This window comes from Mauremys mutica, chromosome 8, assembly GCF_020497125.1.
Source record: "Mauremys mutica isolate MM-2020 ecotype Southern chromosome 8, ASM2049712v1, whole genome shotgun sequence".
Lineage (NCBI taxonomy): Eukaryota > Metazoa > Chordata > Testudines > Geoemydidae > Mauremys > Mauremys mutica.
Window position 1 is genome coordinate 28,409,843 of NC_059079.1, and position 27,881 is coordinate 28,437,723.

The following is a 27,881-nucleotide window of genomic DNA, read 5'->3' on the forward strand; positions in this document are numbered from 1 at the left end:
TATTTCCTGGCTTCCACACCCATGATACTTAATACCTCTCAAAAGGCTCATTTATATGACTAAGTATGGTAGAGAGGCTGAGGACTAAAATGTCTGCTCCCATTGATTCTCAGTGGTACTCCCATAAATATCTATGTCCCTGGATATTATGAACCATAGCACTGTTATGTTACTTGTAGAAGTACAGTATTCAGAAGGGATCCATAAACCACATCATGGTGCCAAGCTCACAATGAGTTAAACATTCCAAAGTGCTGTTTTTAAGAATGGTACATGAGGGCATGACAGAAAACTTGTCTGCTACGACACATACAATTATTAGCGGCACCCAGACACACCTCTATTTTATTCCATGAAATAACTGGTGACAAAACTTATTTTTCTATAATAACAGATAAAGCCTATAGAAACAAAATGTGTACAGAACACAAACTTATCTGAAAACCACATCTGCTCCTTGGGCAGGGCCCATGCCTTCTTTTGTTCTTGTAGACATAAAACATCTTAATTCTTTTCCCTTTCAATTGTTTAAATGATAAATTAATTCTCAAGACAAAAAATATGTTAAGTACCTTAGGGGAAAACAAGAAATATAGTAATGCTCCATTTCAGAGGAGTCAGGCAGAATGAAAAGAGCTCTGGACAAATCTATGGATTCTATGAGAACCACACAGGGAACCTTAATGAGTCACATGCATTTCTACAGTCATATGTTGAGTGTCACTGCCCAGAATGGTTAAATAGCACAGATACCCAACTGATCTATGGAGCAACGACAATATACAGTAATTATTGATATACTGCAACCTACATTATACAAAAGTTTCAGTGGACAACTGAAAACTTCAACTCCTGTCGGGCTGGTTTCCCCTAGTAATAGAGCCAACGGTTGGTTTTTCATACTAGGGACCTCATGTTTCCCAGTAGAGTCTTGCCATTCCAGTTTTCAACAGCCCCAAGAGTTTTCACCAAGTGCCTCGTGGTAGGCATTTTTAATATTACCTCAAAGACTGGCTCATTTAAGGAACCTCTCCTCAGCAGGTCTCAGACAATATCCATTACATCCTTGCACTCTGCCACGTCAGGGCTCAGGGTAAGCAAGAAGAAGTCACCTGTAGTATCTTTCCAAAAGACAGAATTTGTAGGAGCACAACAGCATACCTACAGTCCATCAACTGTGAAGTTGTGGCAGAGCTTATGAGTCAGTTACAGAGCAATCCTCAGACAACAGTACAGGAATGTCTAAGAATGCTAGATTACATGCATTGTGCATGTTTGTCACTCCTCATGCTTTGTTGTATTCAAGGCTGGTTGAAGTCCAGCTACCCATCAAGCAAACGCCACCTAGATATGGTAGTGCAGATACCTCAGGAGGTCCTATTATCATGAGATTGGTGGAAGGATCCTATCCAAGTATGCAGAAGTGCTCAATTTTCTTCTCCTCCATCCACAGTAATGCTAGTAATGGATGCGTCCAATCTCAGATGAGGCGTACACTTGAATCAACATCAGACTCAGGGACTATGGTCAAGAGACAAGTCTCACCTTCCCATAAATATCTTAGAACTCAGAGAAATTTGTTTACCGTATATGACATTCCAGCCTTAATCCATGGTAAAACAGTACAGGCATGACAAACATCTTGGCGATGTTTTACGTAAACAGACAAGGAGGAACCAGTTTATTTCCACTATGCCAGGAAGCTGTTAGCATATGGAACTGGTGCATCCGACATCAAATTACCCTGACAGCCATTCACCTGTCATGTGAGCAGACACTCTTCTTTTAACGATGAATGGTCCATAAAGGATTCAGTCAATCACAGATCTTTCACAAATGGGATCACCCAGCCATAGACTTGTTTGCCATGGCGTCAAACAAGAAATGCCAAACCTTTTATTTCAGAAGGGAGTCTGAGTCCAGGATCTCTATCGGACACTTTTCCTCAGTTCATCTCCTGGGCTGACTTACATCGATCCACTGATCCCTCTAATTCTGAGGACAGTGTGGAAGCTCAGACAAGATGGTGCCATGTAGCTATTGCTAGCAACCTCTGGGTGCAGGTAATTATAGTTCTCAGACCCATGAAGATTCTTAGTATAACGTCCAATAACATTAGCCCTGGATCTGGACATAATCTCCCAAACAATGGGAAGACACTCCATCCAGATCCACTTTCCCTGTACCTTACAGCCTAGATGCTGGCTGCCTGACTAATACAGAGAAATCATGTTCCAAAGCTGTCCAGAACATCTTGATTCACAGTAGGAAGGACTTGACAAAGCTCACTTATGCCAAATGGAAAAGATTCACTCTTTGGGCAAAACAGCATCAACTTTCCCACTCATTCTCATGATTTAAAATTATCTATGCTGATTGAAGAGATCTGAATTCACTATTAAAACAGTACACCTAGCAGCTATCTCATGCCTACAATATATTCTCACATCCTACAGTGTCTACATGCCTCACAGAATCAATACATATATTCCCTCCTATATAGGAGCTACCTCCCTCGTAAGATTGCGCTGTGGCTTTAGCTGGGTTGATGGAGGCTTCCATTTGAGCCATTAGTATCATGTTCTTTATACTACCTTTCTGTGAAAACAGCTTTCTTAGTGGCAATTACCCCGACATGTAGAGTAGGAGACCTACGAGCAGTGATGGCAGGGCTATCATACACTAGTTTTGATAAGGATAAGGTCTCCCTTAAATCCTAGCCAAAATTTGTTCCTAACGTAGTTTCAGATTTTCACTTAAATTGGACTACTGTATTCACATACCTGTTTTCTTCCTGAAACCCCTTTCTAATGATAATAAGAAGAGGCTTTACTCCCTGGACGTATCAAAACTTTTCTTTTTAGTTAAAGAGAACTCAGCCCTTCAGCCTCACATCTAGAGTATTTGTAGCATTTGCTGAAAGAATGAGTGGCTAGGCCATTTCTTTCCAGCAATTAACTAAATGGATCTCAGAATGTTTTACATTATGCTGTCGGTTAGCTAAGTTAGGACCTCATGCTCAAATTAAAGCTCACTCCTCAAGGACTCATGTAGCTTCTACAGAAGCTGAACTATGTAAAGCAGCCACTTAGAGTTCCATTCATACATTCACGTAGCATGTTTTCTGATGGAAACAGCTAGGGAAGATGCCCATTCTGTCAGATCTATATTACCATCTATATTTAAATAGACTCCTGTCACCCACCGCCTAAGATACAGTTACTGCTTGGGAGTCCTCAAGAATGCACTACACATAGACAATCCCTCAAAAAAGTAACTGGTTCTATGAGAGATGCTGTCTATATGTGTTCTATGAACACCCCCCCCCCTTCCCTTCCCTTCCCTTCCCTTCCCAAGTACTATGGAAGCCTTGAACACCTGGATTCTACATAGGCAACAGATCTGAGAGGTAGTTCTTCCCTGTCCACCCTTTTATACCCCATGAAAAGGTGTGTGTCCGGGCACTTAGGGGGCATGCACAGGCCAACAAACACTGTTGGGCAAAAGAGTCCAATCCCGAATGCATAAAGCACATGCAACTCGTGGACTGCTAGATTCACAAAGGAGTGTAAGTGTGGAAATGGTCAGCATCAAACCCCCGCCCCCCAATTTTTAGGTCCCTAGAAAATCACTGGGATTCACAAAGCCTGAGTGAGTCACCAATGCTCCCTATACAATGAATGGGGCTAGATAGGCACCTTAGAATGGGAATCACAAAAGCCAACATGCTAGGTGGCTCCCCGCCTAGGCTAGCCAATGAGAGCTGCCAAGATGAGGGGTATGCCCTAAGCCCCACTACTCTCAGGGAGTTTCACATCTAAGTCCAGACTTCAGGGAAGCATTTCCATCTGCTTGGGATTATTGAGTTCAAACCCCTCTTGGCATTAGATTACCTGGCTAATGGGAGACACCCACCTCAAGTCCCCCTTCACCTGCAATGAAAGAAGGGATTTGAATGGGGAATCTACTACTTGTTGGAGGAGGTGGCCTAAACACTGGGCTAGAGACTATACTGATGTGGGGTTTTTCTCAACCTCTCCTGTTGAAACATTCCACTGTGAAAAATAATGAAAGCAGCATTGGACCAGCGAGACAGAAAGTATGAGACTGATGCTTGTGGCCGGTGCATTTATTAAGGAGATGGGAAACCCAAAATCCAGTTCCCCTGCTCCAATGAAATGGAGGTAGCCCTCCCTCTCCCTCTCCCTCTCCCTCTCCCCAACACACACATGTCCTATAGCCCACCTAGGGCACTCATCTGAGAAGTAGTAGACGTGTTCAAATCCCTTCTTTTCCTCAGGTAGAAGGGGTACTTGGGACATCTCCCACAATCCCAGTAAATACCCTATTGGTCAAAAAGCTATGTGGAAGGGAGTTCCTCCTTCCCCAGCCAGTTTGTGTGAGCTGGCTTGTGCAGGCCCAATCTGATGGATGACCTCTGAGCCCACTTACTGGATTGGCCCTGCAGGTGAGTTAGGCAGAGGACCCCCTAGTTTCCCCTCATTCATGCATCACACTGGAGCTTAGGCATGTGGACGCCTAGCATGAGGCTGTAACACATAGGCTGCTAGGGAACTTTTACTGCAAAAATGTAGGTGCCAAATATATTTAGGTGACTTCAGGGTTTGACATCAGTTGAACAGGGGGGTTGTGCACCCCAGTGGGGCCTGATTCTAGAACGTAGGCACTTAACTGGGCACTTAGGTAGCTAAGTCCTTTTGTGACTCCAGCCCCAAGAGTGGACTACATGTAGACAACACATCTCAAAGACCCTCAGTTACTGTAAGGTAAGTAATGTTTGCAGAAAGTTTTCCATTAATCTTAGGCATTCTGCCAGGGGCAGCTTTAGCATGAGTTCATGGGGGGTCATTTGCCCCCCCCAAAATCATAAAATCGGGTGCCAAACCTGAGTGGAACTGCAACCCTGTGTACCAGGTGACAATGCCAAGCACTGGGAGCCAGGCCCAGCCCTGCAGGACAGGAGCTGCTGCTGCAGGGATAGTGTAAGGGGTGGGCTTGTTCTCCAGACAATTCCATCCTCCCCTTTGCACCTGGCTGGAATTAGGGTTGCAGTACTGGGGCAGAGAGTGCTGCTGCTGATGGTCAGTGCTCCCCCTCCCCCCGACGACAGCACATTGCACCCACTGAGTCGGGAGGTTACATCCACCCCTGAATTCTGCTCAAGAACTCTGGACCTGTGGAGTTCCCCAGCTCTGCATAACACATGCTCCTAGTTCAGCTTCTCTTTAGTGCTGGACCTGCAGAACTAATAAATTTTGCAAACCTGGCTCTCTTTTGTACAGCTTAGTCGTGCAGCGCTGCAAAGCTCCACAGGACTGAAACTCTGGTCCTACAGCGTTCCTGCTGGAGCTTCAGTCAAACCTCTGAGAACAGATCTAGCCTTTAATTTTAGCTGGCTGGGGTCCAGCTAATCCTGGTGTGACTGTATAGTTAATGTAATGTTTAGTTTAGCTAACCATTCACTGATTTTAAAAAACAAGGCTACATTTTTCATACATGTATAAACCACTGAAGTTGAACCACACTACACTTCCTAATGTACTGTATATTAACCTGATCAAGACCAACCAGAGATGTTGTCCTGTACAGCTCGTGATGCATGGAAAAAGAAATACTTTGAAACTAAGAAAGCTACAGCTTCATTGGAGGATATTTTAAATAAACTGCGACAAGATGTAGAGCTTTACTACCAAAAGTTACTGTTGCAGCTGGAAGCCAGAGATATCAGGAAACGACCAAACAATTTAACACACATCGCAAACGCCAAGGTAATATCATTTGTTCATATTTGTCAATTCCTTTCTCTCTTTCCATGAAATTTGGCTTCTGTATAGAGTATAAATTGTACGAACAAATTTACCACCATAATTCAGAGATTCCAAACTTTACTAATTATTTCTGAATGACATCTGTAAAACAGTCATATGTCCTTCAGTGGTGAGCATAGCCCATCTAGTTTAATCAGAGTACACCATTGACCAGGTTTGTTTGAGGGATTTGATATCTAAAAAAAGCTTAATTCATTTAGAAACCATTTACCAAGAATAGGAGCATTAGTCCATTTTTATTTGCATATTATAAGACATTCTGTTTGCATAGACCAAGTATGGACCATCCCTGGTGATCTTATAAATTACTCTTTGTTTGCCCAGAGTGTTTCATGGAAATAGCACACCCCAGTATTCCATGAATCCTGGATGAATGCATGAGTGTGCATGTAAGAACACAAAGGTTACTTCTTTTACCTATGGTAACAACTTGTTTAGTTATGTATAAACTAGTATTTTTTTTAATATAACAGAGATTTTTCATGAATGAATTGTATGTATCACACTTTGTATGCTGGTGTAAAGATGTTCCAAATGCTTGTGTGCAACAGCACAGCCATAGCTCTGTGTGTACACTGGGCACAAATATCCTTTTCATGCAGAAAGATGACATACTTCCTACTTTGTTGAAGAAGTAGGGAAAGAGTAATCTCGGTCTAAATACCTTTGGCGCACTTGCACTTTGAAAATAGTGTGTTGTGCAGAGACCTACATTAGCAGAAGGAATTGGTGAAAGTTAAGGGAAGAGTAACTAAACTGGTCAGATAGACTGAAGAAAAACTTCCTGACAGTGAACTCTCCTAAATTGTGGAATAATTTGCCAAGGGAAGTAGCGGAAGCCCCTCTGATAGTTAATCTGAAACTAGACTAGGCAAAATAACAGAAAATCTACTGTAGCAAAGTACCGGTATTTGTGGATGTTTTTATGTTCGCATCTGAAAGCTATAAGAGAGAAATACTTGTAAAGCACAATACGTGTAATTATTATTAAGCATGGCACTCTGGGTAGCACTGCCAGTATTACAGAAGCATGTGCTCTATCAGTTACTTCTATTACAGTAATGCCTCTCGTGAAGTCGTCCCGGTTAACGTTGTTTCATTGTTACGTTGCTGATCAATTAGGGAACATGCTCATTTAAAGTTGTGCCCTCCTTTTGAGAGAAGACTGCTACAATACAGGACATTTTGGGGGAGAGGGGCGGGGGGAGTCAAAAACTGAAGGCTTGGAAGAAGAGTTTAGAGGATTGCTGTCCTAGTGCAGGGGGGGGAGAGAGATTATGGTCAAGAACTGCAGTGGTAGAAAAATATATAGTATAGCTGAGCTGCATAAAAGCTATTTGTTTATTCCCCATAGAACACCACAATCATCCAGATTACAACAGTGCAGCATGAAATTGATCAACTAAAGAGAAAGCTGGACAATACAAAAATGAAACTCATAATAGAAATTAAGGTAATCTGCCTTTATTCTAACCAACCTGTAAATTAAACAAATAGAGATTTTCTTCGCTAGAAAAGCTAGAGCCATAAAATATTTGAAATTTTTAGAAGTTAATCAGTATTTGAAGAGATAGTATGTTAAAGCTTTCTTTGCGTTAGCTGAAGCTTTCACTTAAGCAAAATGACCAACCTGCCTACTCCACATCATGTAGTAATAAGCAGTATTCCTAGTGTTTACATTTTCCATGAACTGCATAAACTAAAGCCTTGTCTACACTGCAGTTTTGTCAGCAAAACTCTCCTGGTGTGCCAACAAAATAAAACCACCTCAACAAGAGGCATAGAGCTTTTTGCGGCAAAGTTAAAACAACAAAGCATCAGTGCTGTTCATTATGTCGCCATAACTGGCCTCTCCCAGTATCCCACAATGCCCACCATGACCGCCCTGCTCACTCCAGCTGCCCAGACATGCAGCCACTCCCCTTTCAAAGCTCGGGAAGTTCTGACAGCTGAGCATGCTGCTCCGGCAGCAAAGAGCAAATCATTACCATGGAATCCTGCTCTCGCCAGCGCTAGGGTTACCAACTTTCTAATCCCCGAAAACCAAGCACCCCTGTCCCGCTCCTTCCCCTGTCTGTGTCCCGCCCCCCCGCCCCACACACACACACACCCCGCCCCGTTGTTCACTACCCATCTTCCGGGACTCACTTGCTGCCTCCAGAGCTGGGAGAATCTGATGTGGAGCCTGCCTGCCCAATTGGGGCACAGCAGGGGGGCTAGGGAGGGGCACAGCAAGGTGTGTGGGGCGGGTCAGTTCCAGGGAGGTGTCTGTCAGTCCCTGGAGTGAGGGGCCGGGGTGGGAAAATCGGGCCACAGTAAGGTGATGGAGCCTGGGGTGCAGAAATCAAGGCACAGCAGGGAGTGGGGGTGTCCCCAGAGCAACGGGCCAGGGAGGGGAAATCGGGGCACAATGGGGGTGGGGTGGGGAAGTCAGGGCACAGTAGAGGAGGGATGTTGGCCCCTGGCACAAGGGGCTGGGGGTGGGGAACAGATGAGTAGCAGCTGCTAAGCAGAGCTGCTCCCCCAGGCTCCAGCAGCAGCTGCTGCTCTTCCCACCACCCCAGTGGCAGAGGCCAGTTACTGTGGTAACTGGACTTCTAGTGTCCAGACGCTGCCAGCCCAGTTTCCCTTTTCGAGTGGATGGTCCCATTGAAAACCAGACCCTTGCCAAGCCTATGTGCAGTGATGAGCTGCCAAAATATTAACAACAGGTTCCCTCCTCCTCATCCCACGAGGGGGTCGTGGCCCCCCCCCTCCCCCAGGACCCCTGCCCCATCCACCCCCCCTTCCCTGTCCCCTGACTGCCCCCTGACGCCCCATCCAACCCCTCCTCTCATTCCTGATGGCCCCCCAGGACCCCTGCCCCATCCAACCACCCCTAGAATCCCTGCCCCTGACTGCCTCCCGCCACCCCATCCAACCCCTGCTCCTTCCTGACTGCCCCCCAGGACCCTTGCCCCCTTTCAATCCCCCTGTTCCCTGCCCTCTGACCGCCCCACCCCTATCCACCGCCCCAACTCCCCTGCCCTCTTCCAACACCCCCTCCCTGCTCCCTGCCCTCTTACCGCGCTGGCTGGAGCCGCTCAGCCAGGACTGGGGCCGGTGCCATGGGGCCCGAGCCGAGCTGGGCTGAAGTCGCAACCGCGGGGCTGGGACCAGCATCAGCTCCGCGGGGGCTGGGCCGGGACCAGCACCGGCGCTGCAGGGCCCGAGCCGGGCCAGAGCCATGGGGCCGGGGCCAGCACTGGCTTCGTGGGGCCGGAGCCGCAGGGCTGGGACCAGCACCGGCGCCACAGAGCTGGAGCCGCAGGGGCCGGGACCAGCACCGGCACTGCGGGGGCCTGGCCGTAGCCATGGGGCCAAAGCTTGGGGTGCTGAGCTGGGGCCATGACAGGACGGGGGCTGGAGGCGCTCGGCCGGGGGTGCCAGGCTGGCAGGGCCAGCTTTAGGCCAATTCAACCAATTCCCCTGACTCAGTCCCCGCCCCCTAAGAGGGCCCTGCGCCCAAGCCTCAGTACAGCGTACTGGCAAGAGCCAGTGTGCTGTACCGGGGTGGCCCAGCTTCTCCAGGGGGGGCAATTTAAAGGGCCTGGGGCTCACAGCAGGGAGCTGAAGCCCCAGGCCCTTTAAATTGCCACCAGAGCCCCACTGCTGGAGCCCTGGGATAGGGCTGTGGGGCTCTGGGGGCTATTTAAAAAGTCTGGGGCTCCCGTTGCTTCTACCGCCCTGGCTCTTTAAATAGCCACTGGAGCCCCGCCGCTTCCCCAAGGCTCCCACAGCTATTTAAAGGGCTGGGGCGGTAGAAGCAGGGGAGCCCTGGGCCCTTTAAATAGCCCCCGAGCCCTGCACTGCTGCTGCTAACCTGGTGGAAGAGGGGGCACTCACCGTACAGGGTGGGCTGTGCCCCCTGTCCCCTCATCCCCTGCCTGCAGCCAGCCCCGCACTGCCTACCCTGCCTGCACCAGCCCCTGCCTGCAGCCAGTCACACACCCCCTGCCCTGTCTCCAGCCAGCCCCACAGCCGCTGCCCGCAGCCAGCCCATCTCCAGCCAGCCTCTGCCACACCCGCTGCCGTGCCCACATCAGCCCCACCCCCCCACACACACCCCTGCCCTGTCTCCAGCCAACCCCTGCCGCATCCCCCTGCCTGAAGCCAGCCAGTCCCACACTCCGTCTCCAGCCCTGCCAACCCCTGCCGCACCCCGCCTGCGGTCCTGCCTGAAGCCAGCCAGCCCACCCCACACACCCATCTCCAACCAGCCCTGCACCCCTTGCCCTGCCTCCAGCCAGACCCTACCTTCAGTCAGCCCCTGCTCTGCCTCCAGCCAGACCCATGTCCACTGGTGCCCTGCAGTTCCCAGGGCAGTAACCCTGCCCACCTGCTTCAATGAGGAGGGCAGGGAGCAGCTGGGACCCACACATGTGCACACCCTAGAGTGACCAGACAGCAAGTGTGAAAAATTGGGACTAAGGGTGGGGGGTAATAGGCTCTAAGAAAAAGATCCAAAAATCGGGACTATCCCTATAAAATCGGGACATCTGGTCATCCTAGCACACCCCCGGGGAGAGGCAGGGACCCATACATGTGAAACGGAGCTCATTTCTAGTTCAGGCCCATCTTTTTAAAAAAAGAACTTCAGGTAGGGTTAACATACATTTGTATTTTCCCAGCCATGTCAGGCTTTTTGGTTCTTAAATCGCCATCTGGGAGGAATTTTTAAAATTTAAAATACGGACGTATGGTAACCCTATTGGTACAAAAAATACATACTGCGGCACATCCCTTAAATCAGAACTTTTTATAGGGAACTGGTTGCTAAGAAATTAAAGGCTTTTATATATATATATATATATATATATATATATATATTTTTAGTCATCCCTGCTGGGGCCCTGCCGAAAATGTTCGCATTGGACCCCGCACTTCCTGAAGCCGGCCCTGCAGGCTGGAGGGAGCCGCTCGGCTGGGACCAGGAGCTGGGCTGGAGGGAGCCTCCGCCCTCCCCCGCGCCCCAGCTTACCTGCCTGCTGCTTGTTTCAGGCTTCCCCCAACATCTGATTCGCGGAAAGCAGGGGAGGGGGAGGAGAAAGGGGGGAGCATTCAGGAGAGGAGAGGGAAGTGAGCTGGGGCCGGGGCGGAGTGCCGGAGCTTTTGTTAAATAAAGCGTTTATAGAACCGGTTGTCCTGGAACAACCGGTTCTAAAAGGTCTTCTAAATTTAACAACCGGTTCCTGCGAACCCATGCGCACTGGCTCCAGCTCACCACTGCCTATCTGGCACTAGGAACACAGCGGCAGGCAGGCTGCTACTGCGGGGGAATGCTCTGCTTTGCAGCACCAGGGCAGGAGGCAGGGGCTGATGGAGGGGGGGCAATCCCCCGCCTCCAGCTGCTGTCTGAACATAGAGACAGTGTGCCAACACTCACTCTCCCTCAACACAAACTGCCTCTCTCACATACACACTCACCCACCACACACTTTGTCTCTGTTGCTCCCCCGCCCCAGTCTAGTAGCATGCCCATGGAATGACGGGAATGAGAAACATGGATCATATGATGTACTTGCCCCATGAGGCATTGCAAACCCTTCTCACAGGACCCTGCAGTCGTTTGGATAGTGGGATCGCTACCACACCTCTGTGTGTTGATGCAAGAAATGCTGGTGTGGATGCACTCTGCCAACACAAAGTGCATAGGGTATGGATATGCAACAATGGTTTAATTAAAACGATGGTGTATGTTGACAGAACTTTTGTCAACAAAACTCTGTAGTGCAGACATAGCCTAAGTAATCCTCCTAATCATGTCTTCGTTGCAATTCCCATTTTATATGAGGTAACTGGAGATCCACAAGTTAAGTGACCTGTCCACCATCACACAGCAAGCCTCTCACAGAGCTGAGACACACAGAGCAGAACTTGGTGATGTTCAGCAGTACAACCCTGGCTTTAAGCTCCAATGAGATGGGGGAAGATAGAGAATGTCTGTATTCATTCTACTGTCACCCCTTCCCATGATCCAAATGAGAGCACTATTCATGGGTTTTTAACATAGATTAGGTTCTGCAGACCCTACCTTTGCCCATAAAGCTGAAAAAAAAATCACTGAATAAAATGATACTGGTCCAATTTTCTTATCCCTTCCCTTTCTGAGAATGCGAGGATAGCACAGAAACCCAGTTGCAATAAAGGCTTGGAGGGGAGGAAGAAAGGAAGCGGTGTAATGTGCAGGTGGCACATCTCCCACGTTCAGAGGGGTTTATGGACCTAAGCCCCTTTTTATTCCATCCTGCCCTACCGGAGCAATTGAACAAACTCTCCCTGTAGAAGAAAGCTGACATCATGGACAATAGAGGCCAGCACATCCCTCGTCCCACGCCGCTTCCCGCAGCCCCCATTGGTCTGCAGCGGCAAACCACGGCCAGTGGGAGCCGCAATTGGCTGAACCTGCGGACGCGGCCAGTAAACAAACCGGCCCGGCCTGCCAGGGGGTTTACCCTGGCGGGCTGCGGGCCAAACGTTGCTGATCCTTGATATAGGCCATAGTTTGGAGAGTCTGAGATTGACATAGCCTCGTAGAGCCTGTGAGAAATGTCTGATGAAAAGATGAGTAGCGTGATATGGCAGGCAATTAATTAAAAAGACTACACCAGCCCAAGAGTTGTAAAGAACCAGTAAAGAACTTAGACAGGCACAACAGAAAATCTATGAATAAAAAAACCCACCGCTGTCCATTGCTCTCCACTGACAGAAAGAAGATGCAGAGGTAGAATAAGCATCGCATAAAGTATTTTCAAATCTAAATCAATGACTTTGGAAGGGCAAAGTAAAAAAGGGACCTGAGAAAGTTATTATTGCCTCACAGTGTATCAAGACAGCAAATGAAGTGGAACAAAAGTTGAGTATTAGGGAAAACAAGTTCACAGGAGCATTTAATTGTCTGACAAGATCATTTTATTCACAGACCAGGTCTGGCCTAGACACCTGCAGTACAATATACATTTTTTCTCATAAGCTTGGAGCCAGATTTTAATTTTAGTTATAGAGAAGTAAACTCAGGAGTATGACACTGAAATCAATGTGGATTATACTGTTGCAACTAAAATAAGAATTTTTTCCCTTTGCCTCATCATCTGCAGTGTGGGAGACAATTCTGTTCATTGCTAGCAAAAGTCAAAACACCAGAAAATGTATTTCTAGAAGAGAAATAGCATCAGTTATACAAAACAATCCTGAGATTCAGAGTCAATTTTTAGTCACTCTTTATTCAGGCAAACGCCTACTGATGTCAATAGGAATTTGCTGAGTAAGGATTTCAGGATTTGACTTTTAAAGATGACACAACAAAGGAAATATGCAGAAAAGCAGGGCGAGAACTGGTTAGAATCAAAGGGTCCGAAGATGAAAGGCACAGTCTATATCCATCTAACCCACGTAAAAGTTAAATCTTTACTATACTGTATCTTCAACTTCAAAATCTTCCTTAAATAATCTCTAGTTCTTTTGCAGATGAGAAAGCAGGCAGCCTCTGATTTACGAGCATTGAGAGCAGAGCTGGCACAGAAGAAAATTCAGTCATCTTTAATACTCCAGTCTGAAACACCAGTATTTTAGAAGGATCACATTACTTGGGATTGTGTAATATATTTGTACAGAAGCTCAACATGACCGTATTTGTTTTTATATTCCTATGCTTTTATTGTAAGAGACTTTTCAATATGTAAGATCAGATAATTGTATATGTTAAAATAGAGATATAATTTATTTAAAATGCCCTAAAATAGCTCAAGCTAATAATTGTAACTCAGTTGTAATTCACTTATACAACATGCAGTTTAATGTATTAGTGTGTTTATTTTTGACTATAAGCTAATCAAATGTAAAGAAATGGCATTAAAAAAATTTCAAATAGTGAATTAGCATAACATGTCATTTTTATATAATGAAGATCAATATGGAATTGTAATTTGAAGTAGTATACCCAGAATTGTGGATAAAAATGTATTTTTGAGGTACATATAGATCAATCAGTTTAACCCACAAAATAGTCAGGTTTCAGATATCTACCTCATTGTGCTTTGAAATTCAAGCATCTTAAACATACCTCTCTCTACATTATCGTATCAGCTGTGTAGTTTCTTTTCCTTCTCTTAAGTGTAGCTGCACTGACAATCAAGTGCCCTTGTCCTAACCCTGAGGTTGTAAATATGATCATGATCAGACTTACATGAAAGAAAATGTAGAGCATACAGTATTTATTAACCAAGTTCAGAGTGGAGGCAACAGACATGTTCCTGTGCAGATATCAGATCTCTAGAAGGGAAATAGTACCCCCTCATGTTAACTTTTTCCATTCTCTCCTGCTTGCTCCCTTAGTTCCAAAGGGTATTATATCTGCAAGAGGTTAATGTGAAGCTGCCACATAACTGACAAGGCTATACTAATTATTGCAAGTGACAGAAACAGGGAGGATGTCAGTAGTAAGATGTGAAAGTTCTTGCAACACTTTAAAAAAAAAAAAAAAAGAGGAACTCTAAATCTTGGAGCTCTGTCTCCACTGTAATCCTTCTTTAAATCCTTCCATAAAGCCTTCCCAAAAATGAACCAATCAACCACCCCCTGTTCCACTTCAAGATTGGAACCTAAATCCTATGAATATGAACTGTATTGTCTAGAACCAAATTAGATTTCAAACTCTAGAAGGAAGGGACTGTCTCTTTTCTGTTTATACAGCATGGACAACACTAACAGTACTTAATAAATAAGAGCAGAGGACTGGGCTTCTGCATTCTATTCTCTGCAGTAAGTGATACAGAAAACTTGAAATTATAAATAGTTCAATTAAAATTCTAGTTGATGAATCAGATTCAAGTCTTTACTTTAAAGTTTTAACAAAAGTTAAATGAAATACACAGCAGCTGATGAAAAGAGATACCACAGATAAAAGGTGATATACACCTCTACGCCAATATAACGTGACCCGATATAACACGAATTTGGATATAACGCAGTAAAACAGCACTCTGGGGAGGTGGGGCTGCACGCTCCAGCGGATCAAAGCAAGTTCAATATAACGCAGTTTCACCTATAACATGGTAAGATTTTTTGGCTCCCGAGGATAGCATTATATCGGGGTAGAGGTGAAGCCCCGTTTGTTTTACAAGTGTAAGGAATCCAGATCAAGTCTGTGACCCCCGATGTTTGGAGGTTTAGAGTTACGGCTCAGCAGCAGCATCCCTTTTCCCCAGAAGAACTTCATGGGAATCTGGCTCAAAATGATGGGAGGGGAGTTACGAATTGACCAGTCAACCACACTCCTCATTTGGAACCAGAAGTATGCAATCAGGCAGCAGCAAAGACCAAAAAAAAAAAAAAAGGCAAATACAGCATAGTACTGTGTTAAATGTAAACTATTAAAAAATAAAAATAATAAAAGGGGAAGTTTAGAAAAGATTTGATAAGGTTTCATTTGAATTAAGATGGTTAAAAGCAGCATTTTTCTTCTGCATAAAGTTTTAAAGCTGTATTAAGTCAATGTTAAATTGTAACATTTTGAAAGAACCACCATAACGTTTTGTTCAGTTATGAACATTTCAGAGTTAAACAACGTCCATTCCCGAGGTGTTCATAACTCTGAGGTTCTATTGTAACATCAGTTGCAAGTTATAGCATAGTCAGGGTCTAACTTGACAATGTTAGGTATTTAAACCAAAATCCTGATTAAGGAGGGGGGAAAATGTCAGACTTCTATTAATTATTTCACTGTGTCCACAGACTCTATAAGAAAATATCAACGTTAAAAAAAACACTTAATTTGATATACTAAGTGCATACATGAGTAGTTCCACTGACTTTAATTTTATACGCTGTGAGTATTCCCATTGAACAGATGTGTAAGTGTCCGCAAGATATGGGCCTATCTTTGTAACAAATACACAGTAGTACTAGAAAACAGTTTTCTTTCTTCTTTCATTGCAGTATGTTCAAAGACAAACCATAGACTCATGAGGTTTGGATTACACCTTTTAAAATGTTATATACAGAAAATCTCTCCAAAACAGTTTAGTAGATTATTTATTTCAAGGATTATTTAATATTACTAAAAAACAAATACTGTATTTTGCTTCTAGGAAGATGAAAGTGACATTAATTGTTCTTTTGCCTCAGCCTTAATATTTCATTTCTATTTTAACAAAAATTCACTGAAATAAGCACACACATACATCAATCTCTATAAATGTTTGCAAATATTTTAATATTTCATCCAAAAATTCCCCTGGCACAATGAATCATCATCAGAAAATATTAGGACTAACCTGAGATTCTCATTCTGAATATTTTCACATTTTATAAGCAACTAGCAATGAACATAGGGCCCTTTTATTCAGCCTGAGTTTTGTGTAAAGAAATGTGAAAAACACCCCTCTAGGTCAAGGAATCTATCTTCTTAGTCGTCAGGAATCACAGAATTTAAAGATGAAAAGTATCTATTAGATTATCCAATCCATCTCTCTACTGATACAGGATTCTTCTCTCCTCAAGATCTACATGAAATTGATCTAAAGACAGATTTTTTCAGGGTACCATGTTATAGCCAAATTCTAACCTCATTTTTATCCATACAACCCCTTTAACTTGAATGGAAACATGATTTATCCACACAGGCAGGATCAAACCACAATATAGCACAAATGAAGCACTAGCACTAATAAATATTGTGTCCCAAAACAGATTCCAATGTATATGGGCACCTTTACTACAAAAAGTGTTAATAAGCTAGCTAATGTGTGTGCATATGTTTCTCATAGCTAGCAGTACCAGTTAACTGACATGAAGGATGAGGAGAATAAATCTCTAAATACTTAGAGAATAACATCCATTTCTCTGATTATGAATTAAACACCATGTAGACTTTAGAATAAAAAATTACAGCAGTATGGTGACTACAATCTAGTTCAAAAATGTAGACACTTAAATGTTAATTATGAAATCAATGTGTTTAGATAAGCATTTCTTATGACCTATCATATACACTTTAGAATGCTGCTTTGAGCAAAATGGGTGCAAGCTTTCTTTGAAGCCTAAGGTTTTCTGGCTTTTGAAGGTGTAAAAAAACCTCACAATGTTATGTAAACATAAAACGAATATTTAATTCTTCAGTTTCACTGGCAACAAATCTAAATGCTACAAATAATTAAAACCTTCACAACGAGTCGGTGTATATTTTTAGATATAAAGTTTACAGAATAAAGAATAGTAACTGGTTATGATAAAGCATTTGTGTTGAGCAGAACCCCTCATTCTCATATGCTCTCTTTTAAATGATTCAACATACATATGTTAATATAGATTATGAGTGTCAAGTTCAAGGTCGGATGCCAATTATGAAAGTTTTGAGAATGAGAATAACCAGAACCTGTTAAAACAGTGTTAATGCAATGTTAAATACTTTCTAAGGTATAAAAATACTGCCTTAAGCACAGACTGACAAGATGAAGTTTTGCTTGTAACCAGTGCATACTTGCAAGAAGGCATAATACAGATTATTAGCCATAACTACCAATTAATTTTCTACATTCTAAATCCAGAGGTAGTGTTCACTATCTTATATAGTTGCTATGGTCTCAAGGCTCGCCACATTGCTTCAGTCTGCTGCTCTGCTACAGAACTTCTGGAGTAGTCAAGACAATTTGCATTCCACATGCCAATACCCCTTAAACCACGTTTCTTTGCATACGTTGCCTTCAGGGAAATGCTCTGTGGATTATCGTACCATACTTGATGAAAATGACCAAGAGAGTCCTATAAAAAGTTGGTAAGTACATTTGTGTTAACATATATAAACATCGTATACAGAGAGGTTAAATGCAATGAATCAAAACTATAATTATAAATGAAGTAAAAACTCAGATGAATAAAATGTGTACAAGCTTTTTCCAGACTTGCATTTAAGAGCTCTACAAACAAGACAATCTAAAATTCCCTTTCCAAAAGTGCAAAGAAGCTTCTGAAAAGGTTGTGTGTGTTCAGTTTAAAACAAAAAACCAAAACCAACCACCCACAACTCCAGCTGTCTTTCTTCTACAATGCATAAGCCAATACACATCTCTGCTTTCTTACTAGTATGTTTCTCTGATCTCCAGACAAGCAACCACAAACGAGTTACAAAGATGTTTGTATTAATTTAGGTTAAATGAGATGACTAGATCTGTGGGTATTTTAATGATTAAATTTAATTATAAAAACTGATAATATCAAAGGCATGGGCTAGGATTTCAATCGTGTAGTCTAATCTAGTAAATGAAATGTAGTCAGAGTATGTGGTTTCGTTCCTAGCAATAAACAGATTTGGAGAAAGTTATGGAATTTTGCCAAATAAAAATTACACTGCTTTCAGCTGGTGATGACTTTTAAGAGCTTTTAGTCATCAGTGCATTAAAGTGATACAAAATGTAATACCAGGTAACTGACAATCCATCACCAACAGAACCATAAGAAATATTTACAGCTTTATCAGTGCACACCAATAATATATGGGCTCAGTCTTCCACTGCATTCAGATGGAGTTTGGACATAGTGAAGAGGGGAAGCCAAAGGGAGCCAGTTGCAGCTCCCTGATCGTGTGTCACTCAGCACCAGCAGAAATTAAGAGCAGCTGGGAGCCTGTTTTAACTTACATCACTGGCATAAGGTTCCTTAGAGACCTTATGACAAGGGAGGATAGGCATAGTGAAACTCTGTCCTACCAAATCCCCTTCCTGGCATTACATACATCCTCTCTCTCAATAAAGAGGTGGTAGGCTAGAGCAGGAGCCAGCTCCGCCGCTTCTGCCAGCCTTGTGTAGGGGAACTCTCCATTGACATAAGTTAAATTGGAATCCATCCACTCTGCAACATACGAGCATCACAAAGTGAAAATCACACCTGAAAATCTAGATTTACAAGAACAGAACTAAGGTTCATGTACATTTAGTCCACAGCTCATGAATGTTTGTCTAGGAAACTGCTTACCTTATATTCATAATATGGAGCCTTCTGCTCCTCATCCCACAGGCTCCCAGAAATAGAACTATTCACCTGCTTCATTATTGTTTCATAGGTGACCTGACGCCCTGCAGCATCACTGCATGGAGCCCCTCGGAAAGAAATATTTGGGAGGGAACAAACATGATCCTGAAAAAAAACAGGAGTTCTGGTTCATGTTACTTGGATTTATTAAACCCTTCAGAAGGGATAAGCCTGGAAGAAAGTCATAAATATCCACACCAGATATGGATTCCTATCTGTTTCAATAAAATGTAGAGAAAGAAGTTCAAATAATTCAACTTTAATTGAAATGAACAACTTCCAGCTCCTCATACCAGTCTACTGTGGGAAACAACCAACACTAATATTCACTTTATATTATTTTTATAATAAAAAAACAAAAACTCAATAATACTTTGTACGTGTAGCCCCCTTGCCAACCTGGGGGCTTCAGAGAAGCAGTTCTCACAAAGAAGAGCAGAGGCACAGACTGGAACTTCAACTGAGACTGCTTGATCCCCAGTGTCTGTAGGAGCTGACCCAGGAACCTGACTGACATGTCTGGACAATCAATTGCAGGTCCCAGAGAGCCTTCATATGCCTGGGTCACATGACTGAGCGTGGCAGGGACCACATGAGGAGGGGAGAGCTGATTTCAGAAAGTCATGGTGGAAGAGAAGCAGCCTCAAGAGAGAGTCTCTCTGCAGTAGAAGGGGAAATGGCTATTTTGACTCTCCCTATCAGAGGGCCCGCAACTGACCTGGAGCGCCTAGCTCCACAACAGAGACCAAGCCCAAGATTTTGCTGCCCCAGTGAGGACTGAAAGCCAGCTGAACCCAACAGTCAGGGCTCAAGGTCACCAGGGACTCCATTCAGCTGAAAGGAAGGACTATCAGCTTCCCAGGAAAGGATACCAGCCATCCACATCAAACTCCAGTCCCTCCACACCCAAGATAAGGCCACTAGGGAGCACTGGTGGCGGGGGGGGAAGGAGGGAGACCTTTCTCATATCAATTTAGTTTATGGGCTTTTATTTGCAGGATTTGGAGGGTAAGGAGCTTATTTATTTAACATCTTTGATTCCTTTGCCTGTTCTCTTCCCCTTCCTTTTAATTTACCCCTCTCCTTTTCAGGAATAAAATGCTATTTATGTAATTCCTTGATTTATTGTACCCATAAATTATTATATCCTAGCGGTCATAGGGTTGATTACTGATTTGTGCACCTGGACACAGATGGAGGCACCAAGCGCTAAGAACTCAGGGACCACTAGTCCTAAAGGGGGGGGGGTCACCAAATCCCAGCAGAGGGATAAGAGGCTCCACTACCTTCAGAAGGGATCAGGCTGCCCCAAAAGAGGTAGCTACACACTTATATAGCTCTTTTCATCCAAAGATTTCAAAGCACTTTCAGGTGCCCAAGTATCATCATCTTAATTTTACAGAGGAGGAAAGGGAGGCAGAGGTAAAATGACTTGCCTGGGATCACACAGTAAGTCACTGGCAGAACCAGCAAGAACACTGATATCTTAAGTCCCAGCCCTGTGCTCTTATCTTAGAGATCACAGAGTCTTTGCACTTCCTTACTGTAAAAAAAGTAACTACCAAAAATTATATAGCATATCATGGGGGGGGGGGGAAATCAACAACACAGTTATGATAGAACTGCCTTCATCTTACCTTAGACAAATTCAGACATTTATAATCATAGCCATACCAGGGAACACCCATCACAAGCTTCTTCGGCTCAATGCTCATACTAATGTAGTCATCATATCCTAATTTAAAAGAAAATATGAATTTACATGCATGCTTCTTTTTTCTGCTGTATATATTTACTAACATGCTGATGTCATATAAGGTAATATAGTTAATGCAAATCCATGTGGGTTTATGGAAAACAGATCCTGCCAAACTAACTTGATATTTTTTTTTTTTAAATGAGATTACTAGTTTGGTTGATAAAAGATAACAGTGTTGTCGTAAGACTTCGGTAAGGTATGTCACTCGATATACCACATGTTGATAAAAAAACCTAGAACGATATAAAATTAACATGGCACACATTAAATGGATTAAAAACTTGCTAACTGATAGGTATTAAAATGTGTAACTACATATGGGGGAAATCGTTTTTGAGTGGGTCTATCTCCAGTGGGGTTCTGCAGAGACTGTTTCTTGGCCCTACACTGTTTAGCATTTTTACCAATGACCTAGAAGAAAACATACAATCATCAATGATAAAGTTCACAGATGACACAAAAATTAGGGAAAACAGTAACCAAGAGGACACATCACTGATTCAGAGCAATCTGGAACGTTTGGTAAACTAGGCACAAGCAAACAATGTGTGTTTTAATACAGCTAAATGTAAATGTATACATCTAGGAACAAACAATGCAGGCCACACTTACAGGACAGAAGACTGTATTCTGGGAGGCAATGACTTTGAAAAAGATTTAGGGGTCATGGTGGATAATCAGCTCAATATGAGCCCCTAATGTAATACTGTGACCAAAAGAGCTAATGTGATCCTGAGATGCATAAAAAGGAGAATCTCAAGTAGGAATAGAAAGGCTATTTTACCTCTATACTTGGCAACGGCGTGACTGCTGCTGGAATACTATGTCCAGTTCTGGTGCCCACAATTCAAGAAAGATGTTGATAAATTGCAGAGGGTTCAGAGAAGAGCCATGAGAATGATTAAAAGATTAGAAAATATATAGTGATAAACTTATAGTGATAGACTGAGCTCCAAAGAGAACGTTAAGCGGTGACTTGACAATGGTCCATAAGTATCTACATGGGGAACAAATATTTAACAATAGGCTCTTCAAACTAGCAGAGAAAAGTATAACATGATCCAATGGCTGAAAGTTGAAGCTAGACAAATTCAGTCTAGAAATAAGGCTTTTTTTTTTTTTAAAAAACAGCAAGAATAATTAACCACTGGAACAATTTACCAAGGGTCTCCATTGCTGATAATTTTTAAATTAAGATTGGACGTTTTTCTTAAAGATACGTTCCAGTAATTACTGGGGAAGTTATATGGCCTGTGTGATACAGGAGGCCATAATAATCCCTTCTGGCCTTAGAATCTATGCCTAGAGCAGATTTCTCAACACTAATGAAGCAAAGGTTATCAAGCTAGATATTCAAAATACAAATACATCTACGGCCCTCTTTCAAATGCAATTCCTTTGGTATAACATCCTTTTACTGTTTGATCTACCATATGATTAATTTCTTAATAAAGAAATGTCTAAAATGATATACAATTAAGTATTACAAAGACTCAAGTATCAACTTTCTGCAAGACATTAGGAAGCTCCAGGGAAGCGCACCAGCTAGCTTTAACAGCCATGCTTTCGTATGATACCCTGGCCAGAAAGGAAAAACAAAGGGCGTTTCAGTATATGCAGAAAGCTGCCAACATTCTTGTATTTAGAATTCATATTTCAATAAAGTTCTACATGATGCACAGAAAGGAAGGAAATTTTAAAAGCAGAATAAAGCAATTAAAAATGTTTTGGTAGCCGATATGCTGAGCAGGAGTTGTAGGGTGACAAACAGCATGACAGGTTTAAGAGTAGCAGCTCTTATCCACAAAAAGAACAGGAGACTTGTGGCACCTTAGAGAGTAACAAATTTATTTGAGCATAAGCTTTCGTGGGCTACAGCCCACTTCATCGGATGCATAGACTGGAACATACAGCAAGAAGATATTTATACATACAGAGAACATGAAAAGGTGGAAGTAGCCATACCAACTTTAAGAGGCCGATCAATGGAGATGATTTCCCCATGTTAAGTATCCTCACACCTTCTGTGGGTCATCTCGATTATCACTTCAAAAGTTTTTTTTTTCCCCCTCCTCCTGCTGCTGATAGCTCATGTCAATTCCACCTTTTCATGTTCTCTGTATGTATAAATATCTTCTTGCCGTACGTTCCAGTCTATGCATCCAATGAAGTGGGCTGTAGCCCACGAAAGCTTATGCTCAAATAAATTTGTTAGTCTCTAAGGTGCCACAAGTCTCCTGTTCTTTTTATAAACAGCATGAGCCATTAACCTGCTGTGGAACGTTGCATATTTAAATGATTTTCAGTCAAGAAAGATGTTAAATGGGTGCAGGTGTAGCTTTAGTTAGGTGCCATTTGTGCCTATGCCCTAATCCAACTCTTGCCCCAGGTGTACCTGAATCCCACTGAGGGTGACACACACACACACACACATTATATATATATATACACACACACACACACACACACATAAATAAAAAATTCAGGTGTCAAATAGCACATAACTGCTCTATGTCCACCCATGGTGCCACAAAAATTTATTCCCCCAATGTGAAAACAGTTCTCTTAATAGATTTTAGTAATATCAAAGGCTTCAAGAAAATAAATAATGTAATCAAAAAGCATTTAATATATTTTAGGAAAAAAGGTGTCCCCTTCCAATAATGCATTTTAAAAGAGAAATGTGCCAGTTGCTAATGTTATTGACTGATTCTTACCATCTAAGGTCTGATTGTAGGGAGCATTGGCTCTTGCAATACATTCTGTCCAGACCTGACTCTGCTCATCATAAGACATCACGAACAAGAAATCACAGGCCTCTGCAATCCCACTGTAGTTGTAGCATCTTTTGTCTACACATGCTGGAGACCAAGCCACATCAAAGGTGACCTGATGGAGAAAACCACAACTTTATGTCTAGTGTGGAATTTATATATTCTGTTGCTTTGCTGGTTTGTTTGTTTTGTAAAGCAGAGCTATGTAAACTTTAGTGGGATGTTTTCAAACTGTTGCGCTGCTTGATACACATGGATCGTAAGAGGAACTGTTCAGCTAAAACCCTGTAAAATAATCAGATATTTCTGAGTTTTCAGAGCAAATCTGCCTTTACAACTATAAAATCAATATGCATAAAAAGGGGCACAGTCAAGACTAGTGGGCCCAAAATCTGATTCACTTTTTTAAAATATGTCTGCAAAGTCTTCTATACATGTGTAATTTAATACACACACAAAAACAGAATTAAGAACTATGATAATCTATTTCAGAACATGACAGACAACAGGCAAAGGATAAAGATATATCTTTAGCAAAGGAAATCTTTAACATCTTTGATTCCTTTGCCTGTTAAATCCTGCTAAAGATTTATCAAGTTTTTCTAACATCATGCTGAACTTGCAAATTTGAAAATACTGGTATCTGAAGTGAGGTTTTTTTACCCAAAGCTTATGCCCAAATAATTCTGTTAGTCTTTAAGGTGCCACCGGACTCCTTGTTGTTTTTGTGAATACAAACTAACACAGCTACCACTCTGATACTTGACAGCATTTTCAGAGTTTCATTAAGTCATACCAACAACAACATAAAAGCGATTTACCATTGGCAGCCAATATACCAAAAAGGTCTATAATGAAAATATTGTCAATCCCAGCAAAATTGCTTCTATTTGAAAATGAATCCTTTATGGAATTCAAATATTAAATTATCCTTAGGAGAAAAAGAATACAGCCATTTTTGTGCTGTTTGTACAGCACCTAGCTCAATGAGGAGCTTATATATGACCTTAATATATATATATCTCAACGCACAGTTGGGAAACAGTGCCAGAGGCATGCACAGAACTTTACAGACAAGTCTTCTTTACATTATGGAATAAATTGCCAGGACATCACAGATTTAAAAATCTATCGTTTTATAAAATAAATTTTGTTTTCACCTGTGATCCTGGAATTTCTCTATGAAAAGCATCAGTAGTTTCTTTAACCAGAGCTGTTAATGCATAGTATTCAGGTGACATCATGATAACTTCTTGCTCTATGTCTATGTTAATTCCATCCATATACTGCTTTTTGGCCAGGTCCACCTGTCGTGCTATCCAGGCTGTTCTGTTAGCAGAGTGAATAATTTCCTTCACAGGTACATCTCCTAAATAAGAAATCTTAATAAATTACCACTTACTTGAATAACAGTAGATATTGGGGCTGGGAATCCTATTTTGCCATATACTTCATCTCCATGCTATATGTGGACCGTATAGCGGAGGCCAATTCACGTGTGGGGTAGTTTGGTATTTTTTGGTACAGTTTCCTTGGGAGATCCAACTATGGTGTGAGATTATTCCTGAATTTTTCTTTGCAGTTTCATCCCACTACTTCTGGTTATTCCTTCTTTAGCCACTGTGAACAATTGCTCTCCCTTCCTCGAAGCTGACACCTTTCTGATACTTCTAGACATAGTGACTCTTACAATGATAGTGACTCACTCTTCTTGTTTCTTTTAACCTTTCCTTTCAGGTGATCCCTCTTTCTTCCCACATCTTTGTTGCCTTTTTCTGTCTTTTTTTTTTTTTTAAATGAGAAGTCCAAAACTCTGTGTACAACATCAAAGTGTGGCCACAAATGAAGGATTTCATATACACCTCTACCCCAATATAACAAGAATTCGGATATAATGTGGTAAAGCAGCACTCCGGAGGGAGGGCGGGGGGACTGCGTTCTCCGGTGGATCAAAGCAAGTTCAATATAATGCGGTTTCACCTATAACGCGCTAAGATTTTTTGGCTCCTAAGGACAGCGTTATATTCGGGTAGAGGTGTATAAAATAAACCTTAAATATGAACAGCATTTTCAGCCTCATAGGTATTACACTTTTTTTTTCTTAACATTTAATACTTTATACACACCTTCCTCCTAGAATATATTTGGAGCTATTCTCGTCCAAGAACCTCTAAGATTGAGTTACAGCTCTTTAATTCAACATTTGATTTTTAAGTATGATACAAAATACATGGAGCCATGTCCTGCATATGTTCTTCCTCTTCCCACTTCTTCCTCTCCATTCCCATGTGACTTCTACTGATCTCTTTCCCAGTAGATCCTTTATTTTGCTGACACTGAAATAGTTTTGTTACTATTGGGGCAGAAGGAATTGGAGTTTTGCCTCTTTTATACCTTTAAAAAAAATTCTGGGTGGTAGCGTATTATGACCCTATGCAAAAGGGGGTATATTATTCCCTTATAAATTTAATACATAAATGCCCACATTTCCCTAACTGTAACCAACCTTTTAGTACTACCCTGGCTCCTTTAGAATGAGCATAACACAACAGCTCAGGGTCATACTTTCCAAAAGCTGCCACAGTTGTAATCTGTGACCAATCATAGAACTTCCAAGTTTTTCTTCCAACATCAAACACAAAGACCTGCAAAAGCAGAACAAAAACTCAGTCACTGGAATCACATGAACTGTCAAACTCTCATGACAGTTTAATTTAAATTAGAGCTGCGTCATTCCTTTGCCTTGCATCCCAAATACATTCTAGGTAGAGTAAAATGTTAAATTATTCATGCTTCTTGAAAGCCAGCTTGTCCTTTACAGATCTAGGGCCTGCCAAATTCAACAGCTAGCTGGTCTCAACATGCAAACAAACTGGTGGGAGCTTTGACAGGATCCAATGTCATTTCCCAGTAATTCATGCTGACCCAGTTTATAATTTTTTTGGCAAACAGAAGCTGCCAGACCAAATAAACCTACCCTAACTGATTAGATTAATTGAAACAAATTGCTAATGAACTAATTTAGACTCATTTAAAGCTTCAGGAAGGTCATCACGAATTACAACTCATTTTATTCTATTAAAAACAAGACTGTTGTGAATTAATTGGCTGGATTTTGTAAGAGGTTGAATAAATCATCCCTGTAATTTAACAGTAGACCAACATTTGAGGGAGGGTCTAACCCTAATCAAATGTCAAAGTTTCATATCTAAAGATGTAATGAGCAGAAAGATACATTAGAGCCCCAAAAGGAGAAGCAACCGATTAGTGATGAACAGGTGAGTAATAAATACACCAAAACAGCTCACTCGCCAACTCTAGCTTCTGCTCTCAGAGGAGTCAACCCTTCCCCTCGCTGGCACTGCCAGGCTGGTACAGACTCCCCGGCCCTAACCGTCCCCTCAAAAGGACAGTCAAGTCCCCGGGAAGAGCCTCTCGCAGCCCCTCCGTAGCCATGCGACACCCCGCGGTGCTGAGGGCGCGCAGGCGGGGCTGGGGGTGAGGGGACCCCAAGCGAATCCGAGACTCTCCCCCAGGGAATGGGGCGGTGAGGGCCGCACGACGCCGCCCGCCAGGCCGATGCATCGGGGATACAAGGCGCAGCCCGTAGAGCGGCTGTAGGCCCCGGCCCAGGCCGGGCCAGGCCGCTGCACTAGGGCCCGGGAGCGGCAGGAGCGAGGGGTCCGAGGCCAGAAGGGCCACAGTGGTGAGCTGAGGAGGCTGAGGCCCTATGGGGGAGGCGGTGCGGGAATCCCCGCAGGGCCCGTTCCCAATCCCAGAGCCCCTTGCGGCTCTCGGCGTCGGGATACCTCGAACTCCCGGGTGCCGGCGATCGGGCGACAGAGCGCGGGGTCGCTGCAGGGGCACGCGCCGCTGCTCGAGCCCAGCCACAGGAGCGCGAGAAGAGAGCAGCAGCGGGAGAGGCACGCGCCGCCCCCCAACAGCCGCTTCATGCTGAGCACTCTTGCTACGTGACCCTTCCCTGACCCGGGCACGCGGCAGGTTCTCAGCTGGGACCCGCACTTCCGCCTCCACTCCAGCTACGGGAAAGGGGGCGGGCCAATCCGCGGCTCTCGCTGCTGGCCACGCCCCCCCGCAGCAGCGCCGGGGGTCCCAGGCAGCTGACGAGAGGGGGCGACAACGGCAGCCCGGCTGGAAGCGCGCTGGGGAGGCGGGTTGCGGGGGCAGCCAGGCTCCCCGCGTGACATCGGCGGGGCGGGGCGCCCCCCCTAGCGCGCAGCACAGCCCTGCCCGGCGCTGGGCGGGTAAATAACGGCTGGGGCAGGGAGCTCCAGGGCCCGCGCGTCACTGCCTCACTCAGCCCCGCCCTCTTGGGGACCACGTGCCGCTCGCCACACTCCCACCGGCCCAGTCAGCGGCGCTGGAGCTGGGAGCCTGGCGGCCCTTGGGCCTCTGGCAAAGAGCGTGGCCGTT

At 43.5% G+C, this 27,881-nt stretch overlaps 2 protein-coding genes across 9 annotated transcripts in view; one reads left to right on the plus strand and one right to left on the minus strand.

The window, feature by feature from the left end:
* The window catches only part of SPATA1 (spermatogenesis associated 1), a 55,889-nt gene extending 42,180 nt beyond the window's left edge, over window positions 1–13,709 (plus strand). For 7 of the 8 annotated variants that reach the window (XM_045027992.1, XM_045027990.1, XM_045027985.1 and 4 more), the window contains 3 exons: window positions 5,611–5,789; window positions 7,204–7,302; window positions 13,356–13,709. In XM_045027992.1, the coding sequence (XP_044883927.1) occupies window positions 5,611–5,789; window positions 7,204–7,302; window positions 13,356–13,460 (383 nt within the window). In that variant the 3' untranslated portion in view covers window positions 13,461–13,709. Of the gene's footprint in view, window positions 1–5,610; window positions 5,790–7,203; window positions 7,303–13,344 lie in introns of all 8 variants that reach the window. The other variant, XM_045027991.1, reaches the window with a different exon arrangement.
* Window positions 13,710–14,369: 660 nt separating this feature from the next.
* Window positions 14,370–27,547, minus strand: CTBS (chitobiase). The gene is made up of 7 exons (XM_045027993.1): window positions 27,257–27,547; window positions 25,954–26,092; window positions 24,608–24,816; window positions 23,391–23,562; window positions 20,552–20,649; window positions 18,858–19,019; window positions 14,370–17,648 (listed from the first exon to the last, which is right to left on the minus strand). The coding sequence occupies exons 1-7, from the start codon at window positions 27,398–27,400 to the stop codon at window positions 17,463–17,465; spliced, it is 1,110 nt and encodes a 369-aa protein (XP_044883928.1). The 5' UTR covers window positions 27,401–27,547; the 3' UTR covers window positions 14,370–17,462.
* Between the last annotated feature and the right edge of the window lie 334 nt (window positions 27,548–27,881).